The sequence below is a fragment of the Pongo abelii genome, chromosome 11 (assembly GCF_028885655.2).
Source record: "Pongo abelii isolate AG06213 chromosome 11, NHGRI_mPonAbe1-v2.0_pri, whole genome shotgun sequence".
NCBI lineage: Eukaryota > Metazoa > Chordata > Mammalia > Primates > Hominidae > Pongo > Pongo abelii.
The window spans coordinates 111450118-111472452 of record NC_071996.2 but is presented as its reverse complement, the minus strand read 5'-3'; the positions used below and the strand labels follow the sequence as shown (position 1 = coordinate 111472452).

The window sequence follows — 22335 nt, the reverse complement described above, 5'->3', positions numbered from 1 at the left end:
AGTTAAGCCCATTTCCTTCCTATTAACAATCAGTATTCAATATTGTGGCACGTAAGTAATACTGTAGTTCTGACAGATTAATTTATATTTGCCTTATTAAGAGTCTTTGCTTTTTTTGCTCCCCGACTTAAACTTTTTTTCTTTTTCCCCAACCTATACGAATAAAAGCGTGAACTATATGTGAAATAGCTGAAGCTCCACTTCCATTATAAATAGACAATGTCCCAAATTACCTTTTTACAAACATTCTCAATAGCATCAGCCAGTGATAGCAATCCGAATACTCCAGAGAGAATGCGACCAAAACCCACAACAAGCCCCGCGGACTAGCACAGCAAAGAGAAAAAAAGAACACGAAAATGCCCTTGCTCCCCTCCGGGGGCCCCTTTTGTGCGGTTCTTGCCAACGCAGCAGCCCTCCTGCTATATAGCCCCGCCGCGCCGCCGCCCCATTCGCTCAGCACCGCCGTGCAACCAGCCAGCCATGGGGAAGGTGAGCCCAGCCCGCGCCCCGGGGCCCCGGAGCTTCCTCCATCGCGGGGGCCAGAGACTGGGGCAGGAGCAGGCCTGTGAGACCTCGCCGTGTCTCGCCTTGCCTTGCAGATCACCCTCTACGAGGACCGGGGCTTCCAGGGCCGCCACTACGAATGCAGCGGCGACCACCCCAACCTGCAGCCCTACTTGAGCCGCTGCAACTCGGTGCGCGTGGACAGCGGCTGCTGGATGCTCTATGAGCAGCCCAACTACTCTGGCCTCCAGTACTTCCTGCGCCGTGGCAACTATGCGGACCACCAGCAGTGGATGGGCCTCAGCGACTCGGTCCGCTCCTGCCGCCTCATCCCCCAAGTGAGTGCATCCTCATGTCAGGACCGAGGCCCTCAGGACACTCACTGGATGGTTTCAAGCAAAAGTTAAACATTAGAGGTAGTGATCAGTCACAATAACTGAGAGTGGACAAAAGATGAACTATAGTGGATTAAGTCAATAGAGTTTGCTCCCTACAAAAGCAAAGTGTTACCCAGATACCAGTTAATCACAATTAATCCACAAATATGTATTGAGTAGGAATGTGTCCCCTGCCCTGGGGGTTGTATAAGACTTAAGCCCTATTCTGGAATCATTTAGAATGGAGTTGTAGAAAAACCACTAATACCCAATAGAAGAATAAATGCTAGAGGGTATGGCAGTTACTGAGCAAACAGGGTAATTTCTTTTGAGACTTTTTCCCCTTTTTGCTCCTCTCTTGCATATTTTGGGTTTTCCTAACCGATATAAGTAAGACTTTCCTTCAAAGGAGAGCAACACAGATATTTTACACATGTGCCGCTTATATCCCATATGTGTGTTAAAACACTAAAGTTTATGCAAAATTCGTTCTTGGACTTACTGATTTTTTTTCTCCATTTTTCTTCATTGCATTCATAAGTTATTGACTTAGAATTAATTGTTATTTAATATATTATCTTAAGATATTTAATATTTTATATTTTAATATATTTAAAATATTTATATTTTAATATATTTAAAATACTTATATTTTAAATAGAAGGCTCATATATTTAACATATTTTATTTATATCATTGATTTAAATGATGCATTATCGTTTAATTCAATATATTAAATTATATATTTAATATATTTTAAATACTTATATTTAAAATACATTATATTTTTATATTTTAAATATATTTACATTAATTATATTTAATGAATATAATGTATTTAATAATATATTTATTTAATAAATATGTATTTAATATACACATATAACTATATAAATTATATTATATTTTAAATATATTTAACATATTTTAAATATATTTTAATATATTTTTAATATATTTCATTTACATTATATGTGCATATATATATTTTTGTTGTTGTTGTTTTGTTTTCGCTTTTTGAGACAGAGTCTCACTCTGACGCCCAGGCTGGAGTGCAGTGGTGCAATCTCGGCTCACTGCAACCTCCGCCTCCCGGATTCAAATGATTCCCCTCTCTCAGTCTCCTGAGTAGCTGGAGTTACAGGAGCATGCCATCACACCCAGATAATTTTTGTATTTTTATTTTGCTGTATTTTATTATTTATTATTTATTTTTTTTTTGACGAAGTCTTGCTCTGTCCCCCAGGCTGGACTGCAGTGGCATGATCTCGGCACACTGCAACCTCTGCTTCCTGGGCCCTAGCAATTCTCTTCCCAAGTAGCTGGGATTACAGGCATGCACCACCACACCTGGCTAATTTTTGTATTTTTAGTATAGACAAGGTTTCGCCATATTCTTCAGGCTGGTCTTGAACTCCTGACCTCAAGTGATCCACCTGCCTCAGCTTCCCAAGGTGCTGGGACTACAGGCGTGAGCCACTGCCCCACCCCTTGTATTTATGTATTTTAAATATATTTTATTTATATTTTAGTAAAGTTATTTTTAAATAAAATATAATTTTTAAAATAAATATAATTTTAATTTATACTTATAAAACATAATTTGAATATAATTATTAAAATAAAATTATCTTTAAATAAAATATAATTTTATACATTTTATAATATATTTTAAATATAGTATATAATTAAATATATATTAGATATATGTATGTTAAAATTATACATTATTTAAATATATTTCTTTATAATTTAATGTTTATTTTAATATTAAAACATTTCTTCAAAATGGTATAAAATAGTAATAAGCTGTTACAGGTTTGGGTTTGTGTGTGGTACAGGATACTGAGCATAGGAGGCAGCTCATCCTGAGAAATAGCTGAATATATTAAAGAGTGAGATTTCCTTCTCAATTTCTTCACCACACTTTATAATCTTGAAAAGGTACTGAATCTCTGTCCTCGGTAATGAGGAGTTTATAAATATTCAGAATTAATTAAATTTTACCATGTATTTCTAAATGGCTTGAGCGGGTCCTCACCAAGCTAGACTGCCTAACAATGCATTGGAATCATTTCACAGTTGCTTTTCTCCTCTTTTTATTTCTGGGTCCGCCAGTCTGGCTCTCACAGGATCAGACTCTATGAGAGAGAGGACTACAGAGGCCAGATGATAGAGTTCACTGAGGACTGCTCCTGTCTTCAGGACCGCTTCCGCTTCAATGAAATCCACTCCCTCAACGTGCTGGAGGGCTCCTGGGTCCTCTACGAGCTGTCCAACTACCGAGGACGGCAGTACCTGCTGATGCCAGGGGACTACAGGCGCTACCAGGACTGGGGGGCCACGAATGCCAGAGTGGGCTCTCTGAGGAGAGTCATAGATTTCTCCTGAAATATGTCCTCTTTTGTCGTTTCTTAATTTGGAAACTAATAAAATATTTTCTGTGTGTTCCTGGCACTGATTTGCTGGTGTCTTTACTTTGCCCTACTTCTATCTTATTTTATTTACACACACACAAGGCAAATGGCAACCAAGATGTGTAATACATAGATAGCAAAGGAAGTTCTCACAACAGAAAGATGTCTTCATATTAAGTAGAACTTAACAGTTTGCAAAAGTTTCATAATACATTATCTCATTTGATTCTCTGGCCTTTAAACAAATCTTGCTGCTTCAAACAAGATTATCAGAAATCTGTTTAGATTTCAGTTTTTCTCTGAGGAGTGAGAAACGTAGGTTCAGATAGTGTGACCCACTTTTTCAATCAGGGATTCTGAACCTGGGTGCCATAATGCATGTCCATTTTTGAATTCTCTAAAATTGTATGCAAAAGTTGAGTTCACAAATCTCTGTCTGACTCCCTTACTACAGAGGTGGCCATGTGGCCTTCCTCTGGCCATCGAATCAGAAGTAAGAAATGATGATAGGGAGGTTCTGGAAAACTCGTGCCTTTCTAATGAAAGGGAGCAGATGACCCTGGTGTCACAGTTCCCTCTTATTTCTTACACTCAAGAAATGACAGCTGTGACAGAAAGGCCAGGAGAATTTCAGAAATGTTGGCCTAGATGTGGCTGAGACCCTGAACCATGCTAACAAACTTTTACCTTCAGACTTCTTGTAATAGCAGTCAAATAAACCACATTTTGTTTAAGCCCCTATAGCTGGGTATTCTGTTGTCTGCACTTCAACACACATTTCTAGCTGATGTAGAGTATATGTAAATTTTCCTTAGGTAACTGTATAGAATTTTATTTAGAGACATTCTTAATTTTAAAATTAACAAAGAAAAAGAAAAGACGGGAACTAAATGATGAGAACACACACGTAGACACAAAGAAGGGAACAACAGACACTGGACCTATTTGAGGGTGGAGGGTGGGAGGAGGGAGAGAATCAGAAGAAATAACTATTGGGTACTAGGCCTAGTACCTGGGTGATGAAATAACCTGTACAACAAACCCATGTGACACAAGTTTACCTACATAGCAATTATGCACATGTACCCCGAGCCTAAAATAAAAGTTAAAAAAAAAAAAAAAAGAAAAGGGGGAGGAGAGAAAAAGAAAGGAAGGGAGGGAGGGGGAGAGAGAGGCAGAGAGAGGGGCCATTATAGAACATTGTAGTTATAAGATAAGATGGTTAATATATTTTAAATCCGTAGATCATCTAACCTAGATAACTCATTTTATGCACAGTAAACTGAGGTCTAACTCCAATGTCACACTCAATAACAGGTGGAATCAGAAGCCAGAATCACAGCTCAGAAACTGCTGGTTTTCTATTATAAAATCAGGAAGATTTTGGCCAGGTGTGGTGGCTCACGCCTGTAATCCCAGCACTATGGGAGGCCGAGGTGGGCGGATCACCTTAGGTCAGGAGTCTGAGACCAGCCTAGACAACATGGTAAAAACCCATCTCTACTAAAAATACAAAGATTAGCTGGGTGTGGTGGCGGGTACCCGTAATCCCAGCTACTTAGGAGGCTGAGGCAGGAGAACTGCTTGAGCTCAGGAGGTGGAGGTTGCAGTGAGCTGAGATCACACCACTGCACTCCAGCCTGGGCGACAGAGCGAGACTCCATCTCAAAAAAAAAAAAAAAAAAGCCAGGAAGATTTTATAAAATCTATTGTGAAATTTTGTCAAAGTAATGACAACACTAGCTCATACATTCTTACCATGAGGTCATTGCAAACAACCAACCAGGAATTGAATTAGAAATATTGAATAATCCAAAGCTGCATTCTCTGAATACACATAGGCACACACACACACATACAGTTACATATATTTATATAACCTCATCCAATATACGTATGTGTGTGTCAGTATACTATGTATAAGGCTGTCCTACAATATATTCACTTCTATTGGTTCTTTTCCTACCTCTTATTCTGTCTTATTTGTACTCTCATTGCTAGAATTTTAGAAAGGAGGAGTCACTATGTAAGTGCTTAGAGGCTAATCTGATCATGTCATTTCCCTGATTAAAAACCTTTGATGTTCCTTCACTTCCCATAGGAAAACATTCAAATTCCTGGGATCCTGACCCCCAGCGTATCTACCTCATCTCCTATTTCCTGACCCCAGCTGTCCTTCCTTCCCATCTCACCTGAGTCCTCCAAGCACACCAAACACTTTCACATCTCTTTGCCCTTATTTACGTCTTTTCCTCACCAGTATTTCTCTTGTGTACTTTCTCCCTGGTGAGTTACTGAACCTTTAACCAGATCAAAATTCACCCTAATCCCACAGCCAGAAATGGATCTGACTTAATGCTTTAGACTAAAAGTAGCAGCAACTTCATATCAAATAGATAAGCAAGATGGAAATCTACTAGCTCACATGACAGGAAGTCTTGGGAGCACAGGGTTTAGGGGTGGTTGATTCAGCAGTTCAACAACATCATCAGGACCCCAGGTTTTCCCTGACTCCCACAGCATTTAGCATCTGCATCACCCTAAAGCTGGTATCCCTGGTAACCATAGAATCTCTATTAGCTGCAACTGGGGCAATAGACAAGAAAGGGTGAGTGAAGAAACACAACAGCAGTCTTCGCTATAGCACAATTGTGTCCAGAGCACAAATTCCCAGGATTGAAGAGAACCTTAAAATATTATCCGATTCTTGAGTGTGAGCTTTGGTGTTATAGGGAAATCAGAATGAACTGAATAAAGGGAGAAAGAAGGATGAAGTCCAAGGAGGAAAGGGTACGAATAGAGAAAAAATTTGTTTAAGATGTCAATTATATTCAATATTCTTTTATTTCTCTTTATAAAGTAAGAGAACTGTAAGGTTTGTTTTTGTTTTTGTTTTTGAGACGGAGTCTTGCTCTGCCGCCCAGGCTGGAGTGCAGTGGCGCAATCTCTGCTCACTGCAAGCTCCGCCTCCCGGGTTCACGCCATTCTCCTGCCTCAACCTTCCGAGTAGCTGGGACTACAGGCGCCAGCCACCACACCCGGCTAATTTTATTTTGTATTTTTAGTAGAGACAGGGTTTCACTGTGTTAGCCAGGATTGTCTTGATCTCTTGACCTCTTGATCCGCTCACCTTGGCCTCCCAAAGTGCTGGGATTACAAGCATGAGCCACCACGCCTGGCCAGAATTTTTTTTTTTTTTTTGAGATAGAGAGGATAACAGGTAAGGAGTGCAGTGGTGCAATCTCAGCTCACCGCAACCTCCGTCTCCTGGGTTCAAGTGATTCTCCTGCTTCAGCCTCCCCAGTAGCTGGAATAACAGGCATACACCACCACACCCAGCTAATTTTTGTATTTTTAGTTAGAGATGAGGTTTCACCACGTTGACCAGGCTGGTCTCGAACTCCTGACCTCAAGTGACCCACCTGCCTCGGCCTCCCAAAGTGCTGGGATTACAGATGTGAGCCACTGCGCCTGGCTGACTATAAGAAATTTAAAGTAAACTTTGTTTTAGACACTCTTTAACTCCTTTATAATCCATGGAATTCACCCTGTCTTGGGAGGCAATTCAGATGGTACCAAATATTGGCAAACATTTACACTTCTTCAGTCCTTTGTGATAATGAGGAGTTGAATGTCACAAGAACAGCAGAGGGAGAAATAGGAACTAACTTTTGAGCATACTTCTAGGAATCTACCTAAGAAACAAATCCTAAACATGAGAAAAGTGTTATGCACAAACTACTCAATCAATATTTATTATAATAAAACTGTAGCAGGACTAGCCACAGACAAAACCCCTCAGACACCAAGTTAAAGAAGGAAGGGCTTTATTCAGCCAGGAGTTTCAGCAAGACTCACGTCTCCAAAAATCGAGCTCCCCATATGAGCAATTCCTGTCCCTTTTAAGGGCTTAAAACTCTAAGGGGGTCTGCTTGAGAGGGTTGTGATTGATTGAGTAAGCAGGCAGCACGTGACTGGGGGCTGCATGCACTGGTAATCAGAATGGAACAGAACAGGACAGGGATTTTCACAATGTTTTTCCGTACAATGTCTGGAATCTATAGATAACATAACTGGTTAGGTCAGGGGTCGATCTTTAGCCAGGCCCAGGGTGTGGCGCCAGGCTGTCTGCCTGTGGATTTCATTTCTGCCTTTTAGTTTTTACTTATTCTTTCTTTGGGGGCAGAAATTGGGCATAGGACAATATGAGTGGTGATCTCCTCCCTTATTCCCCCGCTTTGAGAACCTCACTCATTAGTGGCAGTGTCACTTTTATTTTCATTACCCATGTCTTCTTGCAAGACAGATAGATAGTGATTCATATAGTACACTTGTGCTGAAGCATTTTGGTGAACTAAGGTAGTGATGAAGCTTTTTATCATTTGAAGAAGTACAGGTAACAAACAAGTGAGCAGTAAGCAGGTTCCTATTACTGTTATAACTCCTATTATAAGATTTTTAAATTCTCCTAGTGCTGGGAACCATTTTTCAAACACGGCCCCAGGATCAAATCCATGCCACACTTGCACAGGCACATGTGCCAGCTTTGTCATATCTCTAACTATGTCTTCAACTACCTTCCCTTGATCATATATGTGTAGACAGCAATTAGTAAGGTAAATTTCCCACAGACCCCTCCTTTAGCTGCTAGCAAGTAGTCGAAAGCCAATCCATTTTGATAGATAGCATTTCTCATCTGAGTTTCTTGCCGGGCCAGAATAGTCAAGGCTCTGTCGGTCTTATTAATGATTATTTCTAAGACAGCTTGTAACCATATGATTCAGTTGAGCAGGTAAATGAGGGTCCGGTATCCCCACGAGCCATCTTGTGCCCAAGTAGCAGTTATGTTCAACTGGGCTCTCTGATACCGGGAGCAAGGTGGCGGGGTTTAGAGTGTTGCAAACTTCAATGGTTATGTGGAGATTTTCACATAGGAAGCTTTGATACTTGGTTAATCTAGCATTTGCTAGCCAATGATGTCCTTTGGTATCCATCAAAGTTACCACAGCATGGAGGGGCCTTTATATTCAGGTTTTGCCCAAGAGTTAGTTTATCTGCTTCTTGTGCTAACAGGGCCGTTGCTGCCAGGGCCCTTAGACACTGGGGCCAGCCTTTGGAAACCCCGTCTAGTTGTTTTGAGAGATAGGCCACTGACCTTGGCCAGGGCCCCGCAGTCTGGGTTAAAACTCCAACTGCCATTTTTTCTCTTTCTGTCACATAGCGTGTAAAGGGTTTTGCCAGGTCAGGTAGCCCCAGGGCTGGGGCTGACATGAGTTTTTTCTTTTAACTCATGAGAAGCTCGTTGCTTTTGGTTGTAATAGATGTAGTTTATCCAATCTACATTTTTATTAACTGTCGCCCACCAAAATATTGACTCAAATCCTGCAGCTATTTGATTTTAAGCTTTAAATTGATCTGGTATTCCCCATGAGACTTCAGTTGCTCCTAAATAGACGTGAGAGTCGAAAGACCCATAAGGGGCTTCTCTCGCTTTACGATGTCTTAATTTTTCCTCCCTCTGGTTGATGAAATGCCAGGGTGAAAGGCATAGCCAATTGGACTAAAGTACAAGTGTCACTCCAGTTATTCAGCCACAATACCCCCACACATCCGCTCAGGGATGAACAAGGGCTGACTGATTGATAAGCTCTTGAAAATTCTTAAGCTCACTGCAACCCTTCAGGTCTCCAAGGAACTCTAAGTTTCCTCCCTGTTGTGAGAGTCATGAAGTGATCTTAGTGTTGGGAGACGGAAGCTGGATGGCCCTTGGGGGCTGACCCGCAGGGTGCCCGACTTTGGGATATAGCAGAGAGAGCTTGGCACGACTTATTACTCTAGGCTGTAGAATCCTGGAAAAGAGCTACCATGCAGTCCACGCCTGGATGACTAGAGGACCACCTTAGTGGAAAGGGGACAATCTGGGCCTCTGGCCTGCTGTGCGCACAAGCATAACAATTGCTTTTGTTTAACGTGCAGTTGGAATATTTGATCCATTCCAACCAGGCATTTGCATCTTGGTATCCTGTCTTAATTGACAAAGTTTGTTTTAAGTCTTTAACTTCTATGATCCTCTAGTAAAATGAACATATGTTTAGGAAATTACAAAAACCAGCTGGGGCAGTCCATCCTTGCTCTTTAGTGGTCCACAGAATGTTGGACAACTACAGTATAAAAGCTCTACATTGAGGGGCAAGACTCCTGGTTGACACTGGAGTCTTTATCGAAATTTCCCCAGATTAAATGGTCCTAATTTACTAATGCCCAGTCTGAGGAGAGTCAGGAGGGACAGAAGTACTTTTCTGAAGTAGAGAGCTGTCTTTGACTTGGCAAGTCCCCACAGGGTATAACAAGGCAAGCATTAAATGCAATAGTTTGAGGTGAAATTGACTTGGTTATGTTAATAACTAGATGGTCAGTAATACAGTGAGAAAAGAAGAAAGAGTAATAGAATAGATGAAAAAGTTAAATTTTTCTTAGCTTAGTTTGGTAGGGTTTTCCCCTGGGACTATGGCCCACGACTCTGGAGGGGGTGGCACTTTCTTGACTTGGTTGTGATGAGTCCATCCTTTTTTTTGCTGTACCAACAGCAGTCTCGGTGGTTAGCAGCACAAGGTAGGGTCCTTCCTAGGCTGGCTCGAGTTTCTTTTTTTTTCACCCTTTGATGAGAACGTGATCTTCAGGCTGGTGCTAGTTTACCAGAAATTCTAGGGGTGGTACATGTGCTAAAAAGACTTTTAGTTTTGAGGGAAACTCTGTATTCATTAAACAATAACACCCCAATCCTACCTCTCCCAATCCCTGGTAACCGCCATTCCACTTCCTGTCTTTACGAATCTGACTATTCTAGGTACCTCCAATAAATGGAATCATACAATATTTGTTCTTCTGTGTCTGATTTATTTCCCTTCATATGTTTTCAAGGTTCTTCCATATGTGCCATGTGTCAGCATTCCTTATTAGGAATAAGGAATAAGGAACTTCCAACTTTGTTTTTTGCAAGACTAATTTGTTGATTTGGGATCCCTTGAGATTCCAAATGCATTTTAGAATAGATTTTTCTCTTTCTGCATAAGGAAATCATTGAGATTTGATAGGGGTTGCACTAAATCTGTAGATTGCTTTGAGTAGTACTGATATATTAACAATATTATCTTCCAATCCATTAACATAGGATGTGTTTCCACTTATTTATGTCTTCTCTAATTTCTTTCAATATTTTGTAATTTTCAGAGTATAATATACTTGGTTTTTTTTAACTCGACATATGGTAAGCATTTTCCATACCCTTAAACAAATTATTTGACAACATGATTTTTGGTAGCTGCATAGCATCTCATCAAACAAGTGTTCCATGATTTATTCAATCAATGCCCTATTCTGGACATTTTATTTGTATCTAATTTTCTATATTATAAACACCATTCTGATAAAATATCACTGTTCATAATCTTTGTATGCATCTTTAATTTTTTCCATTGGACAAATTCCTAGAGATGGAAATATTAGATCACAGGTGTGAGAATTAGGAGTTTTTAAATATACATCAACAGTGCTACTTTTTATACAAAACTATGGCTTAAAATCTTTTCTCCTTTCTACTGCTTTATAGTTTCTAAATTTTCCACAAAAGTTATAATTTTTAAAAGAGAAAGATGTAAATGAGGCTTATTAAACTTACGTGGATCACATAAAATTTGTCCAGAGAAAGCTACTTTTTAGTATTAGACTTAAGTAGCAAGAATCCAAACTAAGGAGTGAGACTGGGTGCACCAAAGTTATTCTAAATCAGTGGTTCTTAGTGGGGATGGGGGGTGGATTTGCTTTCCAGGGAACCTTTGGCAATGTCTGCAGACAGTTCTGCTTGTCACGACGGGACAGTAATGATACTGGTACCCAGCTGGTAGAGGCCAGGATGCTGCTCAATGTCCTGCAATGCACAGGACAGCCTCCACAAACAGATAACATTTTTGGCCCCAAATGTCAAAAGAGTGCTGCGGTTGAGAAACCCTGCTCTAAAGAGAGTGGAACACCAGGATGGGCCGGGTCCTGGCAAAAGGAAGGAAGACCCCAGTCCCTGGCATCAGAACCTTAACTAGAGAGCCAGGAAGGTTTTGCCCCAGGGTGAAGAAGGCAGAATCTTTGCAAGATTGTAGGATTTTCAATGTGTTATATTTGCATGTTAACTTGCATTTGTCAGCAGTTAGAACCAACTAAGCTTAGCCTTTAGTTAGCAAAGTTGTTAGTTAAATAGAAAGTTACCAGTGTAATAACCGCCAAAGTGTCGCTTCATGAATCCCACAGTTGAGTTTCATTGCCTGTGGTGAGGCAGGCACGGTGCTGAAACTGAAGAGTTCCCTGCTTCCACCCAGGCTCCAGGGATCAGAGCTGAGGCCGGGTGCCTAAACAGGGCTTCCTCAGGCCCAACCCCTGGCGTCCAACCTCCTGCATTAGTTATCTGATACCCTGCTTATCAGCAGGTAGGATCATAGAGAGGTTCTCTTAAAGGAGAATCACATCCTACTGTAAACACCCCGAGGAGAAGGCAAGTTCATCCTCACGTTTCACATTTCACACCGATCTAAACGCCTCATGCGGTAGTCTATTTCGACCTTAGACTTGGTCGCTATTCTGCTTTGTTGCTCAAACTGAACTTTTAAAAGGTAAATAAAACATTTAATTACAATTACTAACTCTTAAGCACTTGCTCAATTCCAATTTCCCAAATAGGCTTTATGTAAAGGCCTAAATGGCACTAAGTGACAGTTTTAACCAGATCATCAATTCGAAAGCTTTAGAGAGTCTAAAAGAAAACATACAATAAACCTTCCACCCCCACCCCCACAGTCATTATATGGAACAGAGAGAGAGGAAAAAAAAAACGCCCGCCCTCCGCGGGCCCCTTTTGTACGGTTCTTGCCAACGCAGCAGCCCTCCTGCTATATAGCATGGCCGCGCCGCCGCCCCACCCGCTCTGCCCCGCCGGGCGCCCAGCCAGCCATGGGGAAGGCGAGCCCAGCCCGCGCCCCCAGTAGCTCCCTGCATGGCGGGGGCCGGAGACTGGGGTAGGGGCAGGCCTGTGAGACCTCGCCTTGCCTCGCCTTGCCTTGCAGATCACCCTCTACGAGGACCGGGGCTTCCAGGGCCGCCACTACGAATGCAGCGGCGACCACCCCAACCTGCAGCCCTACTTGAGCCGCTGCAACTCGGTGCGCGTGGACAGCGGCTGCTGGATGCTCTATGAGCAGCCCAACTACGCGGGCCTCCAGTACTTCCTGCGCCGCGGCGACTATGCGGACCACCAGCATTGGATGGGCCTCAGCGACTCAGTCCGCTCCTGCCGCCTCATCCCCCACGTGAGTGCAGTCCCGCCGGGTCCCTTCCGTGCCCTCGAGTCGCATCAGTGATCCACGTGGATGATTCACACGACAGGCGATGGGATGGGATGGCAGTCTTCTTTTTTCTGGCTCTAACTATATTCTCTTTTCCTTTATTAACATCCGTAAGGTTTCCTCCCACTGAAAAAGTATGTGATGCAGTGCTTTTAACCGGACATTTTATTTTATTTTGCTAAAGTCAAATTCACATCTACTGGGAATAAGTTGTGCGTGGCATTAGCTCAGAGCATCTATGCCACAGGTGATGAAAGAGCAACAGATTAATTCCTTGCTCTCAGGTGGCCATAGGCTAGGTGGCTATTTCTTACGTCATCTGTAAACAGGGCTGATGAGAGTAGCTCCTTTATAGGGTTCCAATGAGGGTAAAAGGAGGGTGCCTGGCACAGGCCAATCCCCACCCCCAAGTATTAACTATTATTAGGAACATCAAGGGTCTCTCAAGTCCTGCCTTCTGATTGGGCAAACCAGTAACCAACAATGAGATTCCAATAGCTCCTGCAAGGCCCACTGTTACCTAAATGAAGCCCCAACAGCCTGGAATTTCACAATTAGGGATTCCCTAAGTTGACTGTGACAGAGTCCTGGGAAAATGAACCACTTTTGTGAATCCCCTCACAGGGTTTAATAGCTTGATAAGGACCCAGTCTGGCATTAGGAGCCCAAAAACTTAGGTTTCTGATTTCAAGTTCCAACTCTTTTAATTACAGACTGTAAGATCCACTTTACTAGCAGTCACTTAAACCTCAAAAAGAATTGCTCATGAGAATCTTCCCTAAAGAAGATACATACATATATATGTATATATGTATATATGTATATATATGTGTGTATGTACATATATATATAGAGAGAGAGAAAGTCTCAAAGTCAGATTTGAAAAGGAAATGACATTACTGATCAGCTCTTAACCGAGACAGAAGAAATGTCATTAGAAGGCTCAGAAAGGGATCTAGAACCTGAGCTCCAAGCAAAAAAGATTTTTTTTTCTTTTTTTTTTTTTTTTTGAGATGGAGTCTCGCTCTGTCATCCAGGTTGGAGTACAGTGGCGTGATCTCAGCTCACTGCAACCTCCACCTCCCGAGTTCAGGCAATTCTCCTGTCTCAGCCTCCAGAGTAGCTGAGATTACAGGCAACACCACCACACCTGGCTAATTTTTGTATTTTTATTAGAGACGAGCTTTCACCATATTGGTTAGGCTGGTCTCAAACTCCTGACCTCAGGTGATCCACCCACCTCGGCCTCCCAAAGTGCTGGGATTACAGGCATGAGCCATTGTGCTTGGCCCCTAAAGAATATTTTAATGTGGAGGAAGAAAAACATTGAGACAATGGGAAGGAACAAACAAATGAAGGAAGAACAAATGCTCAAAACAAGAGACATGGCCAGGCGCGGTGGCTCACACCTATAATCCCAGCACTTTGGAAGGCCGAGGCGGGCAGATTACCTTAGGTCAGGAGTTCCAGACCAGCCTGGCCAATATGGTGAAATCTTGTCTCTACTAAAAATAGCCAGGCGTGGTGGCGGGCACCTGTAGTCCCAGCTACTCGGGAGGCTGAGGCAGGAGAATTGCTTGAATCTGGGAGGTGGAGGTTGCAGTGAGCCAAGATTGTGCCATTGCACTCTAGCCTGGGTGACAGAGTGAGACTCTGTCTCAAAAAAAAAAACCCAAGAGACAGAGACAAGAATAGCTCAGGACAAACAGCCTAAGTTTCCATTTTTCTAAAGGTTTCACACTCTTGAACCTGTACAGGCCTCCTTAATGATCTTTTTTTAGGCCAGGCGTGGTGGCTCACACCTGTAATCCCAGCACTTTGGGAGGCCGAGGCGGGTGGATCACGAGGTCAGGAGATCCAGACCATTCTAGCTAACACAGTGAAACCCCATCTCTACTAAAAATACAAAAAAAATTAGCTGGGCATGGTGGTGGGCGCCTGTAGTACCAGCTACTTGGGAGGCTGAGGCAGGAGAATGGCATGAACCCGGGAGGCGGAGCTTGCAGCAAGCTGAGATTGCGCCACTGCACTCCAGCCTGGGTGACAGAGCAAGACTCCATCTCAGAAAAAAAAAAAAAAAAAAAGATCTTTTTCAAGACAAGGTTTCTCTCTGTCACCCAGACTGGCTTGAGTGGTGTGATCATAATTCACTGCAGCCTCAAACTCCTGAGCTCAAGTGATTTTCCCGCCTCAGCCTCCTGAGTAGCTGGGACCACAGGTACACACCACTGTGCCCAACTAAACTTTTTTTTTTTTTGGTAGAGACAGGGTCTCACTGTGTTGTCCATGCTGGTCTTGGACTCCTGGGCTCAAGCAATCCTCCCACCTTGGCCTTCCAAAGTGATGGGATTACAGGCACGAACCACCACGCCCAGCTGCTCCTTCATGATCTTGAACTTCCGTTTTTGGGTATTACCTAAAACTGATTTGTAAGAGCACATATTGGAGCTAAGAACTGAAACCTAGTTCTCTTTGTGACAGCTCTTGCTTTTCAGCATGTTTGAGTAGCAGGGCTTAAAGCAGAAAGGCACGGATGGAGGATTGCTTGGGCTGGACTTTCTTCCTGTGTTGCCACCAATCTGAGCCTCATTTGGGTAAAAGCAATTCAACCTCCTCTCCCTCTAGCTTCTCCTAACGCTATTGAGATTCAAAATAATATCTTTTGCTAGGAATACATTTGCCTTTTTGTTTTAAAATCTTACTATTTGCCAGGCGCAGTGGCTTACGCCTATAATCCCAGCACTTTGGGAGGCCAAGGCAGGCGGATCACGAGGTCAGGAGATCAAGACCAACCTGGCTAACATGGTAAAACCCCATCTCTACTAAAAATACAAAAATTAGCCAGGCGCGGTGGCAGGTGCCTGTAGTCCGAGCTACTCAGGAGGCTGAGGCAGGAGAATGGTGTGAACCCGGGAGGTGGAGCTTGCAGTGAGCCAAGATTGCGCCACTGCAGTCCAGCCTGGGCGACAGAGCGAGACTCCATCTCAAAAAACAAAAACAAAAACAAATACATAAAAACATTATTTTATGTGTCATCCAACAAGAGCCCAAACCACCACAAATTTATGAAGGAGAGAACAAAACAAACAAAACAAATACATAAAATATTTAAAAGTGGTCCTGAGCAGGACCAGTGAGTCTATTCATGTAGATTGTACCAGAAAACCCTAGGGAGCACCATTCATACCAAATGAATGGGGAACAGTGCCCTCTTGAGTTTCACAGTGTACAACCTACCCAACTATACACAGCAGCCCTGGTGTTGGCAGTGTCTTTCTTTTAGCTTGGTCACTTTTGATATAGGATTTTTTTTTTTTTTTTTTTTTTTTTTTTTTTTTTTTTTTTGAGACGGAGTCTCACTCTGTGCTCCAGGCTGGAGTGCAGTGGTGCGATCTCGGCTCACTGCAAGCTCCGCCTCTCGGGTTCACGCCATTCTCCTGCCTCAGCCTCCCAAGTAGCTGGTACTACAGGCCCCCGCCACCACGCCTGGCTAATTTTGTTTTTGTATTTTTAGTAGAGACGAGGTTTCACCGTGTTAGCCAGGATGGTCTCGATCTCCTGACCTCGTGATCCGCTCACCTCGGCCTCCCAAAGTGCTGTTATTACAGGCGTGAGCCACCGCGCCCGGCCTAGAAAAATAATTTTTTAGGTCCATCCCCCAGGAAGTCAGGTTTTCTGATGTTCCCTCATCTGCTGTTTGCTGAACCCCCAGGCCAGCTCCCACAGGCTCAGGATCTATGAGCGAGAGGATTATAGGGGCCAGATGGTGGACATCACTGAGGACTGCTCCTCTCTTCATGACCGCTTCCACCTCAGTGAGATCCACTCCCTCAATGTACTGGAGGGCTCCTGGGTCCTCTATGAGCTGCCCAACTACCGGGGGCGGCAGTACCTGCTGAGGCCGGGGGACTACAGGCGGTACCTCGACTGGGGGGCCACGGATGCGAGAGTGGGCTCCCTGAGGAGAGCTGTGGAGCTCTACTGAAATATTTGTACTCTATCCCTTGCTTCATCTGGAAACTAATAAAATATTTCCTGTGTGTTCCATGCAGTAATGTATCCTCTGTTCCTTTCAGCCTCCTTGGAAGGGCTCAGCAAAAATCATGCTGGGAATCATGTGGATTTTCTTGCATGTATCAGTGGAAAGAGGGTGTGAGGCAGCAGTTAAGAGCACAGCCTCTGGGGCCAGAATGCCGGGCCCAACTCTACTTACTAGTTATAGTTGTGGGGCAAGTTACTTAGCATCTCTGTCCCTCAGTTTCCTAATATGTAAAAATGGGGGTTAATAGTACTCTTCGCCTCATGAGGATTAAATGTGGATTAAATGAGTTTATAGTTCTCTAACAACAGTGCCAAGTATGAAGTAACCGCTATGTAAGTATCTGTAACATAACTGTTGATTATTATTCAGTATTTGGACCTTATAAATTACTGTTTCTCAAAGTATCTATAATGGGTTAAACATCACCTGGGATACTTCTCAAAATGCGGATTCCTTGAGCCCACTGCCTCTTCCACAGTAATTTTTATGCAAATGAAATTTGAGAACCACAGTTCTTTTTTTTTTTTTAAGACAGGGTTTCACTCTGTCACCCAGGTTGGAGTGCAGTGGTGTGATCACGGCTCATTGAAGCCTCAGCCACTCCAGGTTCAGGTGATCCTCCCACCTCAGTCTCCCAAGTAGCTGGGACTACAGGCACATGCCACCACACCCAGCTAATTTTTGTGTTTTTTGTAGAGACAGGGTTTTTTGCCATGTTGCCCAGGCTGGTCTCGAACTCCTGGACGGAAGCAATTCACCCGCCTCAGCCTCCCAAAGTGCTAGGATTACAGGTGTGAGCCACCGCGCCCGGCCTTGAGAACCACAGTTCTAAATCCACTTTCTTGTAGTACAGAATTACATCCAAAAAGATGAACACCTATTTAGACGCTCTGCTCTGCATTGGGAAACAACCGTGAATAGACCAGTATCCTGGCCCCCAGGAGTCCACAGTCTAGGGGAGTGAGCAGAAGATCCAAAAGAATTTTTGAAATCATGATCCCAGTAGCATAATAGATGGATGCATGTCCACAGGGCTGTGGGTGCATGGAGGAAGACGCTCGAGACATTTATCAGAGTATTGTGAGATGCTCCAAATGCAACCTCACCCATCGCTAGAAAGGACTTTGAATACTCCCAGTACCACACTCAGAACTGTGAGCAAATATCAAGGATACTGCTCCAAGATTCCCCGGGTAAAATTTCTAACATTTTCTAGGAAAAAGAAATTGAAACAGAGTCATCATACCGACATGATGGGCGTTATAACAGAGGGATTTGAACCCTAAACTGTGGTAGGATTTAGACTGCTTGTGTTTGAATAGCAACTGTACCTTGCATGAGCCAGGCAAGAGTCTTAGGTTGAGTTCCTCCAGACACAGGTCATGAGCCAAGGCTTGGAAAGGAGGTGATTTACTGGGGAATGTGCTTCCAAGAAGAAAAGTGAAGGAGTAGGGAAGCAAGCCAGGGATGGGGAAGAAGCCAGCTCAGGCTGATCCTTGGAGAGTCCTGGAGCATGGCTCACACTTCAACCTCCCCCTCCTTGAGGCCAACAATCTGGGTGCTTGTGTTCCCACACCAGTTCCTTCTGTCACTGGCAAGGGGGAAGAGGGACACAGACTCCCAGAGCCTTTCCACTCTCCCCCCACTGAGGGGTAATGTGCAGAAGGTTCCAGGGCAAGCATCTGCAGCCAAGCCCACAGGGGTCTGAGCATGCAGAGCTGGAAAAGAGGACCCAGGGGGATCTGGGCAGGGCATACCTGGCAGTATAATAGAGATCATAAAAGGTCTACCTTATTAGTGTGGGGTTAAAATGATAAAATGACCGTAAACACTTAACACACTGCCTAGCGCAGAGTAAGTGCTCACCAAGTGTTGAGTATTACTATTAGGTTCTATGAATTTAGAGGAAATGGGTATAAAGGTGGTGGAAATGTCGTGAACTAATCTTGTCCTACAGGGAAGAAAGCATGGCACATAGGGGAAACACTGAATAATTCACCCTAACTGAAGTTTAGGGGCCCAGAGGGGAGAAGCAAGGGAGATGGTAGTCAGATGGTTAAAGCCAGATTTGAGAGGGAAATGACACTATTCATTGTTGATCAGATCTTAACTGAGACAGAAGAGATGTCATTAGAAGACTCAGAGAAGGATCTAGAACCTGAGCTCCAAAGCAAAAACGATTTTTTTTTTTTTTTTTGAGATGGAGTCTTGCTCTGTCGGGCAGGCTGGAGTGCAGTGGCGCAATCTTGGCTCACTGCAGCCTCTGTACCCCGGGTTCCAGCAATTCTCCTCCCTCAGCCTCCTAGGCAGCTGGGATTACAGGCACATGCCACCACGCCCTGCTAATTTTTGTATTTTTAGTAGAGACGCAGTTTCGCCGTGTTGGCCAGGCTGGTCTCGAACTCCTGACCTCGTGATCTGCCCGCCTCGGCCTCCCAAAGTGCTGGGATTACAGGCGTGAATCACTGCGCCCGGCCAACAAAAACGATTTTTTAAAACACACGCACACACACACACAAACAGAAGGAAAACGATGGAACAAGCAAAAACCATTTCACATCCGTATCAGCAAAAACCAATACAGGAGAAACATTGATACATACAAAATATGAACACAGCTGCTTTCTCCACAAGCAAAGCAACCACACTTTTGAACCTGTGAATTTGAAGAGCTTGTTATATAAGAAAGAACACGTGCCCAGGCGCGGTGGCTCACTCCTGTAATCCCAGCACTTTGGGAGGCCGAAGCAGGCGGATCACGAGGTCAGGAGATCGAGACCATCCTGGCTAACACGGTGAAACCCCGTCTCTACTAAAAAAATACAAAAAATTAGCCGGGCTTGGTGGTGGGCGCCTGTAGTCCCAGCTACTCGGGAGGCTGAGGCAGGAGAATGGTGTGAACCCGGGAGGCGGAGCTTTCAGTGAACCGAGATAGTGCCACTGCAGTCCAGCGTGGGTGACACAGCGAGCCTTCATCTCAAAAAAAAAAAAAAAAAGAACATGTGCTATTTAAAACCCTCGCATTCTCATTGTCATTCCTCTCGTTTCTTTCCATCTGAACTATCCCAATAACGTTTTAGCTCAGTTAACCACATCTAGTTCCTTCCAGCTTTCTTTAAACAACAATTTTTTTCCTCTAAAAGCAAAATTAGAATATTGAATACAGTGTTTTGCAGTACGGGTTGTTCCTGTTACTACCAACAGCTAAGATTATTTGAAGAAACTTTACAATAAAAAGAAAGAGGAAGGGGAGAGGAAGAAAAAAGACAGACAACAGCTAGCAAGTTGCTGCAGTCATTTAGGCAAGGGAGAATGGTGGCTTAAGGCAGGTCGTGGCATTGACAGAGGTGAGAGGTGGTCGGATCTTGAATATATTAAGAAGGGAGAGCCAACAAAAACTCTGGATGGATTAAATTTGGGTGTGAGAGAGGTTTGGGCTGAGTGGCTAGAAGAATGGAGTTGCTCCAACCGATACAGGGAGAACTACCAGGGGGAGCAGGTTTAGGAAAAAATCAGATATCTCGTTTTGGATGAGAAGAGTTTGAAAATGGCCATGAATATCCAAGTGGAGTTATTAACCAGGCAACTGGTTATACTAGCCTGCTCAAGAAAGAGGTGTGGGCTGGAAATCTGTGTTTCCAAATCATTAGACAGTTGGTGGTATTTAAAGTCCTAAGTTTGAATAGGATCACCAAAGGACTGTGTATAGGTGTAGATGGAGAAGTCCCTGGGGCACTCCAGTTTTAAGGGCACAAAGCAAAGAAGAATGTATGCATCAGGGAGGGCTAACTCCTCTAACAAATGATGCCAAATGTTCAGCAGCTTAGAGGTTTCGTTGAGCTGAGATCGCACCATTGCACTCCAGCCTGGGCGATAAGAGCGAAACTCCATCTCAAAAAAAAAGAAAAAAAAGTTCAGCAGCTTAACATGATGAAAATATATCTTTCATTTAAAACAATCCATTAATTTTTAAAAACTCATGTTTTTTCTTAATGATGATAACTTTTTTGCCAGTTTTTTAGAACCAAGAACATAGAGATCAGCAAGAACAATGCCAACACAATTAGTTAAATGGAATCAAAGTATTGTTTTCGATCATTTTTTATTTTTTGCCCATTGTACTAGAAAGTACTATCTACCAGGTAATCAAGAAAATTTTGAAAACTGAAATGAATACTAAAAAATATCATGCTGCCTATACACCCATATTTAGAATTATTAAGAAAGAGAATAAGATTTTGAAGCTTTAGTAAGTAAAACAACAAAAGCCAGGCAAACAATCAACTCCCTGGAGGAAGTCAGGGCAGCCTTTCTCCAGCAGGCATGCAAGCCGCGAGAATCAGCTGGGCAGCTTTTAACGCAGACTCCCAGACCTCCTGAATCAGCAACCTTCACGGAGCACCCTGTGCATCTGTGAGGCTTAACCAGCTCCCCTGGGAAGGGTTATAATGTGGAACATTTGGGACCCACTGAGTACAAGCCTTTCCTCTCAAAGTGTGGTCCAAAAACCAGCAGCACAGGGCACGCACTGGGAACTTGTCAGAAATGCAGAATCTCAGGCCCCACTCCAGACCTGCTGCCTCGGATTTGATTTATTTTATTTATTTTATTTTATTTTATTTTATATTTTATTTTATTTTATTTTATTTTATATTTTATGACAGGTTTTCATTCTGTTGCCCAGGCTGGAGTGCAGTGGTGCAGTCACAGCTCACTGCAGCCTCGAACTCCTGGGCTCAAGTGATCCTCCTGCTTCAGCCTCCTGAGTAGCTGGGCCTACAGGGGTGCATCACCACACCTGACTTAAACAATTTTTTTTGTGGAGATAGGCATCTCCCTATGTTGCTCAGGCTGTTCTTGAACTTTTGGCCTAAGGGATCCCTCTGCCGTGGCCTCCCGAAGTGCTGGGATTACAAGCATGAGCTACCACACTCAGCCACCCATGGAGCTTTCTAAAAATGCTGATGCCTGGGCCCCACTGAGACATTAATTCTTTTTTTTCCTTTTCCTTTTTTTTTTTTTTTTTTGAGACGGAGTTTCACTCTTGTTGCCCAGGCTGGAGTAAAGTGGCGCGACCTTGGCTCACCGCAATCTCTGCCTCCTGTGTTCAAGTGATTCTCCTGCCTCAGCCTCCCAAGTAGCTGGGACTACAGGCACCTGCCAGCATGCCTGGCTAATTTTTTGTATTTTTAGTAGAGACGAGGTTTCACTATGTTGGCCAGGCTGCTGGTCTCAAACTCCTGACCTCGTTATCCACCCACCTTGGCCAAGACATTAATTCTGAAAATAATTACACAATTTTCAAATAATTTCTCTCTTCTGATTTACATTTTGCTGACTTAGGTATACTATTTTACTTATTTATTTGGGATATCCAAATATCCCTAATATTTAATAATGATAAAGCTTTATTGGAAAACAAGATTTGGATCCAGGACCAAGATGGGACTTCTTGCTTCTTTCTAAATCAAACTAACCACCATCCACAGGCAGAGCAACTATGGATTGCAAATATTCTTTCCTGGGCCAGGACCTGGCCTGGTGACAGAGTCAGGCAGTGAACATGGCCTGGACAGACGGCCCCAGCAGAGAGAGCCACAAAG

At 43.4% G+C, this 22335-nt stretch overlaps 2 protein-coding genes across 2 annotated transcripts; both read left to right on the top strand.

The window, feature by feature from the left end:
* The first annotated feature begins 327 nt into the window (after positions 1-327).
* On the top strand, positions 328-3377 carry LOC100433709 (gamma-crystallin D). Its single transcript, XM_002812796.4, has 3 exons — positions 328-492; positions 603-845; positions 3003-3377. Exons 1-3 carry the CDS (start codon positions 484-486, stop codon positions 3273-3275), a joined length of 525 nt encoding a protein of 174 aa, XP_002812842.2. The 5' UTR covers positions 328-483; the 3' UTR covers positions 3276-3377.
* Positions 3378-3763: 386 nt separating this feature from the next.
* On the top strand, positions 3764-16772 carry LOC100434086 (gamma-crystallin D-like). Its single transcript, XM_054548839.1, has 4 exons — positions 3764-3794; positions 5848-5909; positions 12412-12654; positions 16403-16772. Exons 1-4 carry the CDS (start codon positions 3764-3766, stop codon positions 16673-16675), a joined length of 609 nt encoding a protein of 202 aa, XP_054404814.1. The 3' UTR covers positions 16676-16772.
* The last annotated feature ends 5563 nt before the right edge of the window (positions 16773-22335 follow it).

Bases quoted from the DNA above. Each gene is read 5' to 3' on its own strand.
- LOC100433709 (XM_002812796.4), top strand. The intron at 846-3,002 runs GTGAGTGCATCC...TGGGTCCGCCAG, and splicing joins CCTGCCGCCTCATCCCCCAA to TCTGGCTCTCACAGGATCAG.
- LOC100434086 (XM_054548839.1), top strand. From the start codon at position 3,764: ATGTGGCCTTCCTCTGGCCATCGAATCAGAA. The intron at 3,795-5,847 runs GTAAGAAATGAT...ATCACCCTAAAG, and splicing joins CTCTGGCCATCGAATCAGAA to CTGGTATCCCTGGTAACCAT. The intron at 12,655-16,402 runs GTGAGTGCAGTC...CTGAACCCCCAG, and splicing joins CCTGCCGCCTCATCCCCCAC to GCCAGCTCCCACAGGCTCAG.